Source organism: Heptranchias perlo, chromosome 6 (genome assembly GCF_035084215.1).
Source record: "Heptranchias perlo isolate sHepPer1 chromosome 6, sHepPer1.hap1, whole genome shotgun sequence".
Lineage (NCBI taxonomy): Eukaryota > Metazoa > Chordata > Chondrichthyes > Hexanchiformes > Hexanchidae > Heptranchias > Heptranchias perlo.
Genome location: NC_090330.1, coordinates 31,333,082 through 31,352,314, shown reverse-complemented (window position 1 = coordinate 31,352,314; position 19,233 = coordinate 31,333,082). Strand labels below are relative to the sequence as shown.

At 42.2% G+C, this 19,233-nt stretch overlaps 1 protein-coding gene across 8 annotated transcripts in view; it reads right to left on the bottom strand.

Annotated features, from left to right (window-relative positions):
* Positions 1–19,233, bottom strand: part of LOC137322872 (spermatogenesis-associated protein 13-like) — a 296,919-nt gene that overhangs the window by 109,045 nt on the left and 168,641 nt on the right. For all 8 annotated transcript variants that reach the window (XM_067986041.1, XM_067986039.1, XM_067986045.1 and 5 more), the window contains one exon: positions 3,124–4,941. In XM_067986041.1, coding sequence (XP_067842142.1) covers positions 3,124–4,941 — 1,818 coding nt within the window. The remainder of the gene's footprint in view (positions 1–3,123; positions 4,942–19,233) is intronic.

The window sequence follows — 19,233 nt, the reverse complement described above, 5'->3', positions numbered from 1 at the left end:
GAATGATATGGTTCTACAGATCACCATAGCGACATAATGGCACCATATATAAACAACAACTTGCCCCTATAACGTAGTAAAACGTCCCATGGCGCTTCACAAGAGCATTAGCCGACAAAAAAATTGACAACAAACCGAAGAAGACATTAAACAGGTGAGCAAAAGCTTGGTCAAAGAGGTAGGTTTTAATGAACGTCTTAAAAGAGGAGAGAGGTGGAGAGGCGCAGAGGCAGAGAGGGTTAGGAAGGGAATTACAGAGCTGAGGTCCTATACATAGGAATGATATAGGAACATAATTACATCATTATGGCACGTGTGTGTTCACTAATAAATAAGATTGAAACTCTGAAATGGCTGCAAGCTTATTTTTCCTCTACCTGGGAAACTTAGCTATCCCAGGTTTCAATCATTACTAACATGGCCAAGGATGCACTGTGAAAAACAAAATCATCGGCTTTGGTTTCCACTCAAACCAGCAAGAAATGGAGATCTGACAGAAAACAATTTGGACTGCTTCAGTAAGACCAGAATGCACAGAAAATGGGAAGCACTCTGGTTTGTGAGGGGCAGCATATACAGGGTATAAGAGCAGAATTCAGCTTTGTTTCTACTCACACTTTTATGAGGTCGTAGATCACAAAAGGTAAAAGATCTATAAAATTAGAATTGTGAAGTGCACAAATAAAACTGCATGATACACCCCAGAGGTCAATATCTGAACTTATATAAAGGCATGTGTATGTGTTTTTTTTTTAAATCCCATTTTCTGAAACACTAGGGGACAGATTTCCATCTTCACCATGTGGGCAGCAACTTGTAGAACCCACCCAATTTTCATTCCATTGATTTCAATGGAATAAAAACCAGGCAAGTTCTACAATAGGCAAGCGATCCGCTCTGTCAGATTACCACTCGCACAGTGAAGATGAAAGTTTACCTAGGTTAATTAGATGTTCTGATCCATAAGTAATTTCATGGTTTGACCAGTTGATTTAAAGTTTTCCACATCTTCCCTTGAGCAAACTATCTACACCAATCTCAAGTAAAATGGCTTTTCTTACTGTTTGATATATACTGCAACTGAGGCTTCAGAAGATTACAAAATGCAGCGAGCAGCAGGGTTTTTGGGTGATCTCATACCATGTTTGCATGGCAGCCATTAATCCAGTTTATTAGTTTGTTTTCTCTTTTTCCGGTGCTCCCCAATTTCCTCTTTCCCTCCTGTCCTGAAGGCAGTGACATATGTTGGGGGTTATGTTATCAGTGCCAACAGTCCCTGACATTTCACTGAATGGTTGTTCTTGATATTTGAACTTAGACAGTAACTATCAGCAGGCTATTCCATCATGGAGGCCATGCAGTGAAGCTTACTTTGCTTTATCCAATGCCCCCATATGCATTGTTCCAATAGAGATCTTTGGATAGCAATCAGGATTAGGAACACTATCCAATTTTTCCCTTTCCTGGCTCAGGGTCACAGAGACCAACTATCACCCAGGCTGACAAGTCCCTCAACAACTTTGCACATGATGTCATTCTCATGTCTGGCAAGAACACACAGACCTTTGAATTAATACTGTACATAAAATACATTTATTACATCTAAAAACACGGTCATCCACTGCAGGAGCATTCCACTGGCATTAACAGAATATGAAACTGTATTTATATTGATGGCATTTATTTCAGATTTCAGGAGCCCAGTGTATACGAACTGATTCCCGTCATTATTGTTGCTAGTTCAGAATTTGTTATTCCAGCAGTGGAATTGTAGACTCACAAAAAACTGGCATCAGTATAAAAGCAACTTATGTAGTATCAATCTACCATTTAGGAAATCGGGCTCCAAAGTTTCATTGCAACATTCCCCACATCATCTAGTCCAAAACAGTGCCTAACGTTCCTAATTAGCAGTTGTAATCTGGTTGAATAATGAAAAGGAAAAATAATTCTGATCACTAGAAAATTGAGGTTTCAATTATTCTTCAGCCACTGTTGTTGCTGGACAGGTAACATACTGCACTGTGAAGCAAAAGCGTATATTTCATCAGTTTCCCATCCCAACATCTGCTAATTCTATAGCTATAGCTGTTGGAACTTTAGCAGTGCAGAAGCATTCATGCTATAAATACTACTCTCAAATAAATTCACCATTACTTTGCCATCATAACTATCATTACTTTCATAAGCATATTGTGAGGAGAGGGGCTTCATGTGCACCATATAATAACAATAGCAAGATGCATTTACATGGCACCTTTAACATAGAGAAACGTCCCAAGGCACGTCACAGATGCATAATCAGACTAAAATGGATGCCAAGCCAAGAAGTAGATATTAGTGGAAGGGGACCAAACGTTTGATCAGAGGTGGGTTTTAAAGAGAGTCGAAAAGTAAAGGATGGAGGTGGAGAGGCAGAGAAGTTTGGGAGAGTTGGTGGGGGGGGGGGGTGGGGGGGAGTTCTAGAGTGTAGAGCCTAGACAGCTGAAAGCATGGCCGCCAATCATGGGACAAATTGAGGAGGGGATGCACAAAAATGATCATTTTTTTTTTAAAACAGAGTTTTTAGAGGGAAGAAACGAGAATTCTTGTGTAAAAAAGAGACCTTAAATTCTAGGCAAGTAACAGTTTGAATTTTTTTAAAAATAGATTTTGCTTTCCCAGTCTTGACAGTCCTAAAATGTCAGCCTAGCTCAGTTGATAGCACTCTCACGTCTGAGTCAGAAGGTTGTGGGTGCAAGCCACAAGACTTGAGCACTTAATCTAGGCTGTCACTCCACTGCAATACTAAGAGAGTGCTGCATTGTGGGAGGTACCATCTTTCAGATGAGACATTAAACTGAGGCCCTGTTAGTTTATTCAGGTGAATATAAAAGATCCCAAGGCACTATTAGAGGAAGAACAGGAAATTCTCCCAACATCCCAAAATTCCTCCCTCAACCAACTCCAACAAAATAAGATTGACTGGTCGTTGTTTATGGGACTTTGCTGTGTGAAAGCTGTTTGCCTACAATGACTACACTTCAAAGTTAATAGATTATACACCATGCATCGGCTCCTCTTAAAGAAATCAGACAGAATGCGTCACTTTTTTGGCAAAAATAATTAGGAAATAAATCCTACCTCCTCCTTTTTCTCATCCACTCCAGAAATTGTTGTATTCAGACTAAGCTGTGAATGGCTGCTTATCCCGCTGTCCTCATTACCATCATCATAGTAAACTGTTTGCACCAGATCCTGAAATGATACCGGACATTTTCCAGCTTTTGAGATAGTTCCTTCAGTTCGCCCATCACTGTCCATAGAGCTAAGTGACAAAGTACTATGTTGATTCGGACAATGGAAAGTAATATTGTGCTTGATCTTTTCAATGCTAGGACTTTGAGGTTTAGGAGCAGTTGGCCTGACTGGAATACTAGGCTGCTCAGTTTCAAATGTAAACTGAGTGATATGTTTGGGTTCACTTGAATTATCAAAGAACACTTCATTAGCAGAGGGACTAACAGGAGAGCAGGTAAATTGACTGTTTGGCGTTGTTACCGCAAAGCTCAAACACTGGGAGGTCCTATTGGTTTTAAGCTCTGGTGAGGATAATGATTTCTCCATGTGCATTGTAGCAGCCTGAGTATTTGTGGGGGTGAATGGGCTATGGGATGCAGGAAGGGAAGGAGGTTGGTTCCAGTTGGGTGAGGCAAATCTGTGTTTTTCACTGTCAGCACTGCTAGAAACTCTTCGAGAATAATCATCATGTAGCCTGCTGTTAGGTCGAGCTCCGATACTTTGTTCGTGTAAAGGTAAATTTTCCTTTGATGGACTCTCTCGCCTCCTTGCAACATCTGCAACGTTACTCACTAATCTTACCATTCTGTCAAAATCTTTAGCCCTGATAGGGCTCCTCCAACGCTTTGATCGCCTTTCAGTGTTGCCATTAACTTTTTCAGAGTCTGCTGATGAAGCGCTTACTGTCCGTTGTAGCCTTTCATTTTCATTGGTTACTTTTAACTCTGTGAGGTTGGATGTTGATTTCCTTTTAAATGAACTTTTCTTGAAAAAGCTTAAATTGTCAGTGCTTTTGCTTCTCCTGTAGATAATTTTGTGGTTTGCACAGTCGGTTACTATTGAATCACTAATGTTTGGTTCTTGGGCCTCAAGGGACATAACCCCGGTAGAATCCTCTTGAATTGGGGATTTCTCACAGTCCAATAAATTTATTCGTCCAACCCTGTAAGCACGTCTAATACTGCGTGATCGGTGGGTGTGGCGCAAAAAGGCTTCATCAACATCTTCAGTTTCTGAGCCATCTGAACCAAAGTCCTCCACAGAGCTACACAAATCCTGTAAAGTGCCTGTGTAAGGATACCTGTTGTTCTGCATTTGCACAGCATGGCCATTTTGCAAATGTTTGTGCACATTTTCAAAATTTTCCACATTTATAACCTCTGACTTTTCTCTGGCTTGAATTCCTTGAAAAACGGAGGACTTCAGTTTTTTGAAAGAGCCCATTTTCCTCAAGGATGACAAGGCATTCCAAGTGGGAGAATTTCCCATCAGTATCATAGAACGGGGTCTACTATCTGAGTTACAATTGGTCTTCTTCCTAGGAGTTGAGAAATAACGCATGATTTTTGAAGGACTCAATTTATCCTCTCCCATTTCCTGTTCATTGTTGTTACTATGGCCACAGAAACCATTATCTACCTTCTGACGGGATGAATTATGGAACATTCTGGAATCTACAGATAATGAGATATCAATGCTCCTGTGTGTGCATCCATTATGGAGAGATTTCATGTTGCCATTACTATAGATGCTGGAAAGATCTAGGCTACTGATCAGCTTGATGTTTCTGTTTTCATTAATTGGCCCCACCTCAACTTCACTTCCTTTCTTCTCCTTCTCATATATGTTGTGGGAGGATAGCACTTCACTGGACTGGACTGCCTGCACAGAGAAAACAAAGAAAGCATTTAACAAACCTTTTCACATTCACTGACAAAGGAGAAGCACTTCTTTGGGTACAACTAGAAACAAAAAACATAATAAATTGAACAATAAGCAGTTATGTGATTGGTGATTGAGAGCCCTTTAAGTTTTTAACACTTACATAATCCAAATGTCCTTAACCACATTCACCAAGACTTGGATGGAAAATTATTAAGAGTTGGAGTTGCTAAACACCTTGTGATTTCACAAACTAGTATTTCAGTGACATGCAGCAAACCAGACGCTTTCCACACAAAGCCGCCAAACAGACATGAATAAAATCCTATACAACCTCCATTCATTTGGGAATATTCTGTAAAGAACTGAGACTACGTTGTAATATGTGCAATGATAGTTGCATTAATACAGCACTTAGTGGGGTGCTAAGGCTGTCAGCTCCTGACACATCTCACAAGGTGGCTCCAACCCCATGTTTTACTGGATCATCCCCATGAGCAGCCTTAGCAAATCCGTCAAGTTTACTCTGGATTGCCACCAACGCACAACATCAAAATACCATGAACTAGCTGCCCTGGCATCCCACAAAAGCAGATAATAGCTGCATATTGAAGGCTTAGCAAGATTATTCATCAAGTGAGCCACACAGGCCAAGATTGTGCTGAGGTAAGCCATTTTTATATTGCCACAGTTTTAGTTTGGATTCTGGGAGACTGGGGTCCATGAGTCCACTCCCTGAGTTTATGCTACTAAATTTGCTCCTCTTATCCCAGCGGTGGGGTCATAATCCCACAAAAACTGTGCTTTTAATTTCACCCCAAAAAGCATAGCTCTAATTTTAAGGTCATGCCCCCTTATTCTGGATTCCCCCACCAGAGAAAATAGTTTCTTTGTATCTACCCTATCAGAGCGAGGGGGAAAAATAGCTACATATTTTCCACAATACAAAATTAAAGCATAAATCAAGTTGAAGCATGTTCTCTATTTCTTAGGTCTCGGAAGTCACGTATGCTTGATATCTCATTTTATTTACAAAAGCAATTTTCAGATTTCATAAACTCAATGGTGTAAACACAGTAGCTAATTAATATGGATCAATTTCAGTAGCAACCCGTAAATGGTTGTTTCTCACACTTAAAGGAGAGCTGCGTTGAAGAGCAGAAAATAAGAAATTTGCCCAATAAGTGAGGAAGTGCAGAAGACAGAGGGGTGACTGCTTCATTTGCAGATGCTGTCCCAGAGGTGCTGCTACAGGAGGTGCATCAAAGGAAAGCTGCCCTATTCAGAGTTGAGAGGAAGCCTATCAGGAACAAGTCCGAAATGCCAGAGTAGCAGTGTACTGGGGGGTTCCTGGAGTATAGCAGAGATGTCTAATAGGTGGAGGGCAGCGGTGAGGCAGAAAGGAGTTGAGAGTTTGATAGTGAGGGAGCTAAGGGATAGTTTCGTCTAAGGGAAGATGGCAAGGGTAGTGAGTTTGGGGGAAGGCAGGAGGTATGGGTGGTAAGGAAGATGAACAAGCGTTCAGAGATAGCTTTGTCGGTGAACAAGAGCAAGTGGCCTCAAGATATTGCAAGGTTGAGTGGGTAGCTGTGGATGTAGGTGGGAGAGCTTATGTGAAGGGTGAGACTGAATGAGGGTATAGAGACTTGAAGGATAGTGAGCTGAGGGAGTTTAGGTGCATGGTTGGAGATGTGATGCAAGAATGAAGAGTTCAAGGGAAATGAAAATCAGGCAGTTCCCATATCAGCTGATCCAGTTTTATGCCTGGGCAACAAGTTGAAAATCTATCCCTAAATAAGTATTTTGCCTCCATTTTCATAGGTGGATATTGAGATTGATGAACTACCAGGAGTGGGTATAGAGCAGTTAGTGGAGATCACTATTCAAAGAGAAATAGTACTACAGAAGTTTCTCAAATTTAGTGTTGGCAAATCATTGAAACCCAAGGGTTTATGTCAAAGGATCTTGAGGGGAAAGTAGGGAAGAAACAACAGAGGCAATGATTTTCCAAGTGGAATCTCTGACGCCAAGGACACCCCTGCAATGTCGGGAAAAGTTCGATGATATGATCAGGGCAGCAAAGGTAGGTGCTGTGGCAGCTATGTGCCAAATTTAATTTGTTCCATACAACCACAGAGAAAAATGTTTACTACATGCCCTAAGTATTCCTGCATCACCCGAGGTGTCAGTGAACAAGACAATCACAGATGGAGTCATTCTGTCATTTGGATCCCTCTAAAACCACCTTCTGTCTCATGCATCCAATGTCTTCTTCTAAGTCATCTTTAATGTCAAAGTTCTCATTCAGCTGCCAATCTTTTATGTCAACAGATGAACAATGATCAAGATTAAAAAGGAAGTGTAAGAGAATATTAAACAACATTAAAACTATTCCATCTTCATGTAGGACTACCAGGTTCTAATTTCTCCAAAGCAGCATCTCAGAGGGCTAGGAGGTTATCAGGTACACACTCTTTCAGTGGTATGGGGATCTTAGTGATTCCAAGTTGCCTTTGATGACCTTCTGCAAAATATACTCAGTAGAAATGGAATTTCCCAAAATACTGCAATATGAAGACTGAAGCTCTCATGGTGCACCCCTGAAAAAACTTATTGAAACACCAAGACAATGAGAAGTTAAAAGTTTTGGATCATTTTAGCCTTTGCAGTTCTCCTTCAAGAAACTACTTCTGACACAAGTGCCTGTTAAATACAGTTACATAAGAACATAAGAACATAAGAAATTGGAGCAGGAGTAGGCCAATCGGCCCCTCGAGCCTGCTCCGCCATTCAATAAGATCATGGCTGATCTGATCCCAACCACAAATCTAAAGAACACAAGAAGTCGGAGCAGGACCCGGCCACACAGCCCCTGGGCCCTCTCCGCCACCCACAGGGCATTGACCGATCCGAACTCAGCTTCATGTCCAATTTCCTGCCCGCTCCCCATAACCCCTAATTCCCTTTACTTCTAGGAAACTGTCTATTTCTGTTTTAAATTTATCTAATGATGTAGCTTCCACAGCTTCCTGGGGCAGCAAATTCCACAGACCTACCACCCTCTGAGTGAAGAAGTTTCTCCTCATCTCAGTTTTGAAAGAGCAGCCCCTTATTCTAAGATTATGCCCCCTAGTTCTAGTTTCACCCATCTTTGGGAACATCCTTACTGCATCCACCCGATCAAGCCCCTTCACAATCTTATATGTTTCAATAAGATCGCCTCTCATTCTTCTGAACTCCAATGAGTAGAGTCCCAATCTACTCAACCTCTCCTCATATGTCCGCCCCCTCATCCCCGGGATTAACCGAGTGAACCTTCTTTGTACTGCCTCGAGAGCAAGTATGTCTTTTCTTAAGTATGGAGACCACATGTTCATTATGTGGGCAGACTACATCATTCCATCCCAAATCCATCATTTTCATACTGCACACAGTAAATGTGGGCACATTTTAATTCAGTCCCATTTCCATCACAAACTTAACAGAATGCAACATGGGCAGATCCCTGGCTGATTTGGAACTGCTCCAAATTCTAGCCCCCAAGTGATCAATCCACCCAATAACCTCCCTTGCCCCCATTAGAACTTTGAGGCCAGTATGTTCAGAAAAAGAAAAAGACTTACATTTATATAGCGCCTTTCATGACCTCAGGACGTCCCAAAGCACTTTAAAGCCAATGAAGTACTTTTGAAGTGTAGTCACTGTTGTAATGTAGGAAACGTGGCAGCCAATGCGAGTTAATCATAATTCCTATTCTTTCTAGCACACTTTCTGTCCTACACAATTTTAGTCTGGGCTTTGATGCACAATAAACAGCTAATTTGATCACAAGTGATGAAAAGGTCTCTAATCACTTCTTAATCACAATTGGCACTTGAGTTATTAATAGCAAATGTGAGGAAATATATCTGTAGAGTGACAAATTTGAAGTGTTATGAAGACAGTAAGAAAGATAAAGAAAGGACTTGCATTTGTATAATGCTTTTCACGTGCTCAGGATGTCCCAAAGCACTTTACAGCCAATGAAGTACTTTTGAAGTGTAGTCACTGTTGTAATGTAGGGAAATGGAGCAGCCAATTTGCACACAAACAGCAATGAGATGATGACCAGATCATCTGTTTAATAAGGTGCAGGAAGGCCAGGTTTACTGGCACTACCCTGCAAATTACAGATGATTGAGTGGGAGGAAGAAAAACTCCTTTAAGGGTCTAACAACTATGTAGTAGGTACAGCAAGTGTGAGGGTTAAGTACCACTAGGATTAATATGGTCTCTTGCACCTGCTGTACACAGGATGATAGAAAGGTGTTCAATTTAAGAAAAAATACCAAAATAAAAAGTATGACTCTCAATTAGCTTGCACAACACTATATTTGGGTACTTAGAATATGGGTCTCATTTGTAATTATCTTTTACAGCTATAAGAATATTACTTGTATTCATCTTGCACTGATGTCAATGGCAATTCAAGAAGGTAGCAGGTATCAAACTGTAGTGACTAGTTTCACAAAACAGTGTTGTTGACCTGATATCAACCAATGTGTTGCAAATGCAGCACAAAAGGCAGGTAATGCACATTTTACGTAAGGGGAAATACAGGCTTAAAAATATGTATGACAAGTTATAGCTAAGACAGCTTGTTCTCTAATTATTTGCAGTATCTGCAGCTAGTTAGATATTTCACTCCATAAATCACTACGTCTAGTAATCTATACAACACGTTGCAGTCTGTGCTTCGCTTTCTAAGGTTTCATTTCATGCACTGCATACTGTTGTTTGATCAAAATGTTACATTCAACAGGCAACAATGTACTCGACATTAACTAGTAGAGAGTGCAAAACATCAAACCCTTCACCCCTTATAAGGACGGTATAGTGGTGGGAGGCAGTGCATGGCCTGGATGATCTAGAAGTTTGAGCGGTCCCCAATAATCAATGCTTGTAGTGTGTTAAATTGTATATATTTATTTTATCAACAATTGTCACTCAAATCATTCTTACAGGAAAGCAAGACTGAGAAAGTCAACCAGTCCCCCAGGAAACTACAGGCCAGTTAGTTTAATATCTGTGGAAGGGAAAAATTTGAAATCTTTAATTATAGATGAAATTACTAAATATCTAGATGGAGAAAATAATTAGAAGCCAACATGGATTTCAGAAAGGAAGATGGTGCTTGATAAAATTCTTTGAGGAGGTGACAGATATGATGAATAGGGAAAATGCAGTGGATGTACTATACATGGACTTCCTGAAAGCCTTTTAACAAGGTACGACACGATTGGAGAAGATTGAGTATGGAATTAAGCGAATGGTAGCAAACTGGATTAAAAACTGATTAGAAGGGAGGAAACAGATAGGAGGAGTTTAGGGCATTTTCTCAGTGTGGTTGAAATTGGGTAGCGGAGTCACACAAGGTTCTGTTCTGGGACTGCTTCTGTGAGCATCAATGATTTGGATAGAGGGCTACAGGGAGTGGTGTCCAATTTCGCACACAATATTAAAATAGGAGGCATAGTAAATAATAGAGGACCAAAGGAAGCAGCAAGGAGATTACTGATAAGAATTTAGAATGGACAAAAAAGTGGCCGATAGAATTCAATGTTAGTGTAAGGTGGTTCATCTTATTAAAAAAGTAATTATACTTTGAATGGGTAAAGGCTGGGTGATGTGGAAGAGCAAAGGGATTTAGTGGTTCAGATTCACAAAATATTAAAAGCAGCACCTCAAGTGGAGAAGGCCATTAAAAAGCTAATGAATTACTGTGTTTTACAGCAAGAGGTAATGAATATAAAAGTTGAGATGCAATGGTGAATCAATTAAAAAAAAACTTCAATAAGATCACAGTTGGTATCTGTGTGCAGTTTTGGGTTCCACACTCTAGGAAGGATGTTGAGGCAATGGAGAGGGCACAACATAGATTTACTACGATGCTGCCTGGTATGAGGAAATACAAAAACGAAGAAAGACTTGGAAAAATTAGGGCTGTTTTCACTAGAACAAAGAGATTCTGGGGTTATTTGATAAAGGTGATTAAAATTATGACGAACAGGACAGGGTAGATGGAAGCACACTGTTTCCCTTGGTTGAGGGGTCTAGAACAAAGAGATATAGATATTAAGATTAAATGTAAGAGATTCTATATAGAACAGAGATCAGGAGAAAACATTTTTTTTTACACATATGGTTGCGAGGCTATGAAATGTTACCGAAGAGCACTGGAGGTGACAAAGACAGATATTCACAAAGCACACGTACACTGTCACTTAAATAAAAATAAACGATGAACACTATTTCTTACTACTATTAATATAGACCGTTATTTTACCAGCAAATGAAAAAATCAGGCTGGGATATGTAAGTCACAGTTTTATAAATTAACAATTTCTGTGCCTTGTTTGAATAGAAAAGCTCATTTTCACCATCATCTATATGCCTCTTTCAATCATAATTTTGTACAGTATTGCAAAATATCACTATTAGTTTGCTGCCTCATTCTGGTTCACACATCAACCCATCACCAGATCAGTCTAAGCATCAGAAATGTCATTTTAATAATCTAAATCTGCTCTACTTAATTTCTTCTTCCAGAACATACCTTGTTTTGGGCACTTTCTTGAGGGATTTGATGACTCTGCCAAGATGTGAATGGCTAAATTTGGAGTGTCTTCCAAGAGCCTACTGTGCAATTGTCAAACCCTTGTTTCTATCAAAATCTTGTGTATCATGACCATGGGCAAGAAAACAAACAGTTAATTGCTTATTTTCTGCCTGTAGTTGCATAACATCTATACGTTAAATGAACAGTAACCTTTTCTATTGACAAAAGGGAGGACATCATATGAAAGTACACAAATGAGTGAAATCAATGATGCTTTGTACTTAGAGAATGCCACACATTTTTTAAGAGGTCTGCCTGTCCAACTGTGCTGCATGACATTGTTAAATTGTACATAGGCTGAGGTGTGATGAAAGAGGGCATCTGTAACCTCTGTGATGCAGCAAGGAATTACATACTGACTGATCTTAATCTGCTTTGGATAGTGCTACTGTGGTCTTTCAAGAGTGAGCTGACCTGCCCTCCTGTGCATAGTTTCTTAACCTGCAATCAATCTTCCTAGAAACTGGTTGCACTAAAGGTGCCCAACATTCCATGCATCTACAGGCTGGCTGTGACATTATGGCCAGGATGCATGCATGGAGTAGTTAATTGTAACATGATGTCACTGAAGAGATAATTGAGATGTTAGTGCATGATGCTATGACATCATCACCAAAATGCCCTGCTGCCTTCGCAACAGCATTAAGGCATTCACTTGCCTTACTAAGACCACTAGCAACCCAGAAGATGCAATGAAAAGTAGGTCTTCCTTGATACTGGTCCGGGAAAAACTGACAGATTTATGTTGATATGACTTCTGGCTGCAGGACACCCACGTTTTAAAGCAATTTTAGTAATGTCTCCAACTATGAGTAGAAGGACAGAGTTGCTTAGAATGGTCACTTAATGCAATGGTCACTTTAACTTCCATCAAGAGCCCCGTCGAATGTTGCTTTTTGATATGGGTCAGACATCAAGGCCCCAAAATGCTGCAGGCAGAATCTACTAAAGAACACGGATATGGATAAACCACCTGTGTATCAGAATAGCAGCTTGTAGTTATGGGGCCATACAAGTGGCAAACTTGACCTTTGAAGCACTTGTGCAAGAACCGAGTCTTCACCAAGGCCGAAGCTATTGCAATAAGATAAATGAAAATCATATGATTATTTACGTGGTAATACTCAGTGGGGGGGGGGGGGGAATGAAGAGTCATGTGATAACTCCCGCCTGTTAAAAAGTCACGATGTAGTGTAAACAAATTGTCCTACTTGTTCAAACTAAACTTAAAGGGGCTGGATTATCTTGGGACATGTTAGGGTGTTAGTAAACGTGCATAAGTGAAATCAACCATGCATAATAACATAACTCAGGTTGAAAGACCTTTTAGAAAGACCAAGAATATATCTCATAAAAGGAAAATCAGAGTGATCTGACCAGAGCACTATATCATTTGAGATAAAGCATCGCAGCCTACTTGAATGTTGAATTATAAAAATGAACCCATGTTATAGCAAAATCTAAAACTATCAACCTCTTCTTAGTTATGAATCATTTATTGGATTGAGATGTTTAGCATGGCTCAATTTGTTTGCACTTGTATCCTTGAAAATCAGGATGGAAAGAAAAACTGCAATTGCTATAGTTATACTTATAGTTGTCCCAATTTTTATCATTCATTAAAACCATTTGAATTACACAAACAGGTGTTATATACCAATCTCAATTTTCAATATTTCAAATTTTACCTACATATATGTTTACACCCAAACTTACAGATACAGTCAACTCCTACTGATCTTATCCATCTTATAGATGGAAAATGAAATGAAGGGGAGTGGCAAAGAGCTCCAAACTTGAAAAACTTTTCACATAAGCAGCTGGCATATCCAAATTGGTGTTATATGAATTGGACTGTAGTTCAAATAAGATTTTTTTTTACATCAAAAAGCGAAATGTGGAACCTCATCTGTTAGACCATCTAATACAATGACATTTGCCCTGAATTAAGTGTACTAAAAACAGGAACACATCATTGCAATTAGTGGCGGGAATAATAACTTTGACAAGAGTCGCTATTGCAAAAAAGGAACACTTGGTCAGTCCTCAACACAAGTGCAATTTGATAAAAAGGAAGGTGTCAAAGTTCTAAAATAGTGTGTTTGATATTTAAATAGCAAGCAATGCACTTTGAATTCAAATTATGTTGCAACTGACCTTTTATAATATTGTAATATAATTCATACAGCATGTACCCAGATCATTTTTTTAAAAAACAAATATTCTCCATGAACACTCTCCTGAAATACAACAAAAATACAAAGCTATTTTATTGCAGCTCAGCTGAGGGATATTGCTGCTCTTGTTCAGGGCCACAATATCTAGAAATGCTAGAGCACACTACTGCAGCAACAATACAACAATTGTTAGTTGCAGGAGAAAATTCAGTAATAGGAGCTTACAGCTAAAGAACTCGTTAGTAATGATCAAAGGAAGAAATGTTCCTTCCCCCGCAAATGTACTGACTTTAATTTTGAAAGGGTGCTGCTGAATGAAACTTGTTCTATTTACTATGACCACTGCAGCTTTAGGAACTTTGCCAGCATTCCGTCACCTGTTGGGTGTATTACAGCAATTATACTGTATCCCTGACCAAGTCAGCGACGTGCATTTAGGGACATCAGCTTAAAAAAAATACAAGGCATCTTACCTGAGTGATCTGGGAAACAGCACATAGAGGACACGCACATATATACTTCTAAAAGGCTGCTAAACAGTGGCTCTTTCGTGCAGGCAAGCAGATCAAATCACAAACCAGTTGGACCAGCCCCAGACAATGCAGCAGTTCACAAAGGTCTCCAAGCCTTAACTGAAAATTCATCAGTGCTTAGGAGAGAAAAAAAATCCTCGAGAAGAGTAAAATGTAAATGGACAAACACAGAAGCGATTCAGTAGCAAGCAGCCAGAAAGCAAAGTGACTGTAGGCAGAGGGCAGCCAGTGACTAGCTGCTTGTTTGTTTGGCAGATCACATCTCTAGAGAACAATAGAGAAGGAGAGAGGAGAGTCACAGCTGTAGGACCCTTGGGGCTAGTTTCCGCCTTTAATCCACTGTGTAAAGTTGTCATTGGAAAGATCCTGACACAGACAATACGCCCTCCTCACTCAGGGGAAAGAGAGAGAGAAAAGAGGAAAAGGACAATTGCAACGGTATTCAGCTCATTGACCCATGGGTGAATAAACTAGATGCTTGTTAATTTTGAAAGGGGAGGAGGGAAAAAAATCCCTTACATAAAATGAAGTAATTCCCCATGTACTTTTTAGTATTGAAAAAGGAGCTAAAGTACTACCAAGCTTAAGGAGTCTTCTGAGCAGTGGAAAATAATTAAAAACTCTCCCCTTTGTCACTCCCCCCTGACATGGTGACCCTGCAGTATTCTCGAAGACAAAAGTTTGAAAATGAAACCCAGCATGAATGCCCTTTATTGGCTACAATACATCATTTGTCTATTTAGCAACTAGATAAATATCTGCTCTTCTCAAAACAATAAAGCTATTAAAATGATCAGAATATGAAAATTTTGTTAAGGTAATAAAGGGAACTGTGAAAAAGCAAGTGCTGTTATATTCAAAATACAAATTACTAATAACAACAAAGTAAGTCAAACTGTTTAATTAGTCTGCATCAGCAGGTCCTCTTTACCAGGCACTGTTTCACAGTTCAATTGAAATTGAAGTTGTTTTCCCAATTTTTCCTTTTGATTAAATTATCTTCTGAATACCAGAGTATGCTGAAGGCAGTATCAGTACACTATCTTACTGGTTTATAATGATGAAATGGCAGCCCTGGCACCAAAGCTAGAACTGTCATTTTCAAGGCCTTTTTCCTCCACTATCAACAATTTCAATTTTTCTTTTTGTTTTAAATTACCAGTCGCTGATGAGTTCTAATGAAATCATGATTTGTAGACTGGAACAGGGCCTATATGATCTCATTCAGGATAGTTACTATTATGTATTGTAAAAGACTGTATCAATGGACCCCCTGTATTTAGTTATAGTTACAACCCTGAGAACCTGCTAGAACTCCACCTACATCTCAGCCCCTTATAACTTCACCCATGCTGAACATCCCTTTGAATCTGCTCACAATAAATTAATTTATTTCTAAGTCCCATTTGTGCCATCTGAGTTAATTTACAAATTTGTTGGAATGAATGCCTTCTCTGCTGCCTTGATGACAGGAGGCAGTGGTTTTGGCTGGGAATATCATGGCCTGAAAGCTCATTTTGGCAAGCTGATGATGTAAGCGTGCCACTAGCACACAGTGCTTTATAAGACATTGTGGCTTAGATTTTCTGATTAGTACCATTGGCGTAACTAGCTTAACATCAGTGGAAAATCTAGGCAGGTGTTCCCATCCAATCTAAAAGGAAAATGTTTACGGCCTTGTGTGATCAATCTGCCAGTCTGCAACATATTGAAATACTGAGGAAATTTCCATTAAGTTAATAAAGCTCGGTTTCTTTGTCAACTTTGTCACTGATCTGTTTATATATAGTCCATGCTGTGGTGATACATTAATAAATCTCAAATTTAGCACAAGTTTAACTTCCTGAATGCTGCCAGTGTTGCTAGATTCCACGGGCCACAGTTTTTTCCTATCACAGTTTGAGCTCAATGCAGTTTTTGTATTGCTGGCCTGTACATGCCTTCCTCAAACATCAGGGAAGGTCCATGATCAGAAAATTAAAACTGTGAACTTTAAACTTGTGATCTTTTAGCAATTGCACATTTTTCCCTATTGCTACCAATGCTCTGAATTCTCCTTTGCAATGTTAAACAGAAAATTAACTGCTCCTCCCTGCCACTCAACTACTGTAAACAATTTTACAACACCAAGGGCTCGAATTTAGCAGGCCTGCGGGTTCCCAGCGGGCGGGCCTCCGGGAGCGTGGTCAACACGCTCGGCGAAATTAGTGGGTTGCCCACGCGATCGTAGCAGGCAACCCACTAATAGGAATCAATTATCTGCTCCTCCGGGGTCCACGGCGCTGGCCTGCGCGTCGGTCGGGCTGCGCATGCGCAGTACGATCTGTCAGCTGGAGGCTCTCTAGTTAAAGGGGCAGTCCTCCACTGACAGATGCTGCAACCAATGGAACAAATTGCAGCATGGAGCAGCCCAGGGGGAAGGCTGCTCCCAGTTTAATGATGCCTCACCCCAGGTATCATCAGATGGGGTGAGGAGGAGGGGGAGGACACAGATCTTCCCCCCGGCGGGCGGGAGGAAGCGGCCTGCCTCTGCCACCAAGAAGGCCTGGCTCGAGGTGACAGAGGGGGTCACCTGCGGCACCAACATATGGCCCACCTGCATACAGTGCAGGAGGCGCTGCAATGACCGCAGTAGGTCAGCCGCAGTGAGAACATGAAGTCTTTCCCCTACACTCCGTCTGCCACAACACTGCCCCCACCCCACATCTCCTTCGGCACCGCCAACACTATTCTGTCACATCACCCTTCATACCCACTCAAACCCCATCCTCATCTTACCTCCACCTACTCACCTCGCCAGTACTCATCCTGCCACTAACACGCAACCCAATCCTCATACAATCTCATTGCTCCATCCCATACTCACCCTCCCGTGCATCTCCCTCACGGCCAGCCTCACTCAACCTGCCACCACCTGTGCTGCAGCCACAGGGCATGCATCACATATGTGCAGTAGGCAGCGTAAGGCAAACGTGTCGTCAGCATGAAGGGGGTGCACAAGGGTGTCTGAGGGTTTGTCATGGGTGTTACCTATATTGAATTTCAGAGCAACAAACAGCACACATTATATTGACACCACCACTGCCATGTCTCCGCGAATCCTGTCCGTTGTGTCCAATAATGGCCGCTCCTGGGTATCACTGTGAGGACCCACCACTGATGCCACCCATCGTGTTACTGCAGAGTAGGTGCAGGTGTATTTGCAGGGCTCGTCCGCGCAGACGACTGAGAGACATCGGCGGTGTAGCCGGCTGCACCCTGGAAGGATGCGGAGGAGAAGGTGTGGAGGGCAGTGGTGACTTTGACAGCGACAGGTAAGCAGTTGGTGCTGGGGCCAGCCAGGAGCAGCTCGGCATGAAAGAGGCTGCAGATCTCCGCGACTACATGTCGAGCGAATCTGCGCCTCCCTGTGCACTGCTGCTCGGAGAGGTCCGGGGAGCTGCGCCTCGGTCTGTGGACCCTGTGGCGAGGGTAGTGCCCTCTGCGATGCGTCTCTCTCTGCGGTAGCCCTCCCTCCTGCTGTGCAGGTGGGCGTGCAACAACATCGTGTTGGGGGGATCCACGTCTCTGCGGCGGACGGCGTGGACTGCGAGGCTGCTGGGGCTGGTCATGCTCTTCGTCCTCCGAGGGTCTCCACACACCACCCATCTGGCAGGTGTTGGTCTGAGGGGTTGTGCAGGGTAGGTGGGTGGTTCCTCGGACTGGGGCTGCGGTTTCGTGTCGGTCTGTCCTCTGGCTTGGCGGGGGGTGGTGGAGGGCAGGGGTTGCCCTATGTGACGCGGTGGCCTCCTGCGTGGGTGAGGGCTCTCCCCCGTGGAGCGCACCTTGGCACCTGCCACAGGCTGCTGGCTGCAACACGCCTGGTTGAGGAGGGACTGTTTCCCCCAGTGTGGGAAACTCACTGCCTTGAACCGAAAATCCCACACTTCCTCTTTTGACAGCTGCTTCAGCTCATTAACTGACCACAACGAGCAAGGTAAGTACTCTCAAGTGGAACCCCGCTGGCTTTAATTGCCTGCGGGATTCCCACCAGCGGGGCTTGCGCGCGCAGCCCCGCACGTCAGCGCGGTACCCGGAAGTGGCCGGGATTTCGTCGCGATCCGGTCACGTGACCGGATATCGGGATTTTCGGGGCCACCCCGCTGGGAACCCGCCGGAAACACGATCCCAAAATCGAGCCCCAAGTTATCGTCCAACGATTTTATTTGAAATTTACAAGCTTTCGGAGGCTTCCTCCTTCCTCAGGTAAATGTTAGGAACTCCTCGAAGCCTACGCATTTATAAATCACAGAACAATACATGGTGATTACAGATAGTCTTTGCAACTGCCCGTTGCCAAGGCAATCACAGTGTTCAGACAGAGAGGTGTTACCTACAGAGCCCCCGAATATACTGTCAACAAAAAAAAAGAGGCAGAAACATCCGGAAGGCAGAGAAAGCCAGCAAATGACCCGTTATATTAAAAACAGATAGCTTTTGTTCGCTGGTGGGGTTACGTGTAGCGTGACATGAATCCAAGATCCCGGTTGAGGCCGTCCTCATGGGTGCGGAACTTGGCTATCAATTTCTGCTCGACGATTTTGCGTTGTCGTGTGTCTCGAAGGCCGCCTTGGAGTACGCTTACCCGAAGGTCGGTGGCTGAATGTTCCTGACTGCTGAAGTGTTCCCCGACTGGGAGGGAACCCTCCTGTCTGGCGATTGTTGCGCGGTGTCCGTTCATCCGTTGTCGCAGAGTCTGCATGGTCTCGCCAATGTACCATGCTCTGGGGCATCCTTTCCTGCAACGTATGAGGTAGACAACGTTGGCCGAGTCACAGGAGTATGAACCATGCACCTGGTGGGTGGTGTCCTCTCGTGTGATGGTGGTATCTGTGTCGATGATCTGGCATGTCTGGCAGGGTTGTGTGGTGTCGTGGACGCTGTT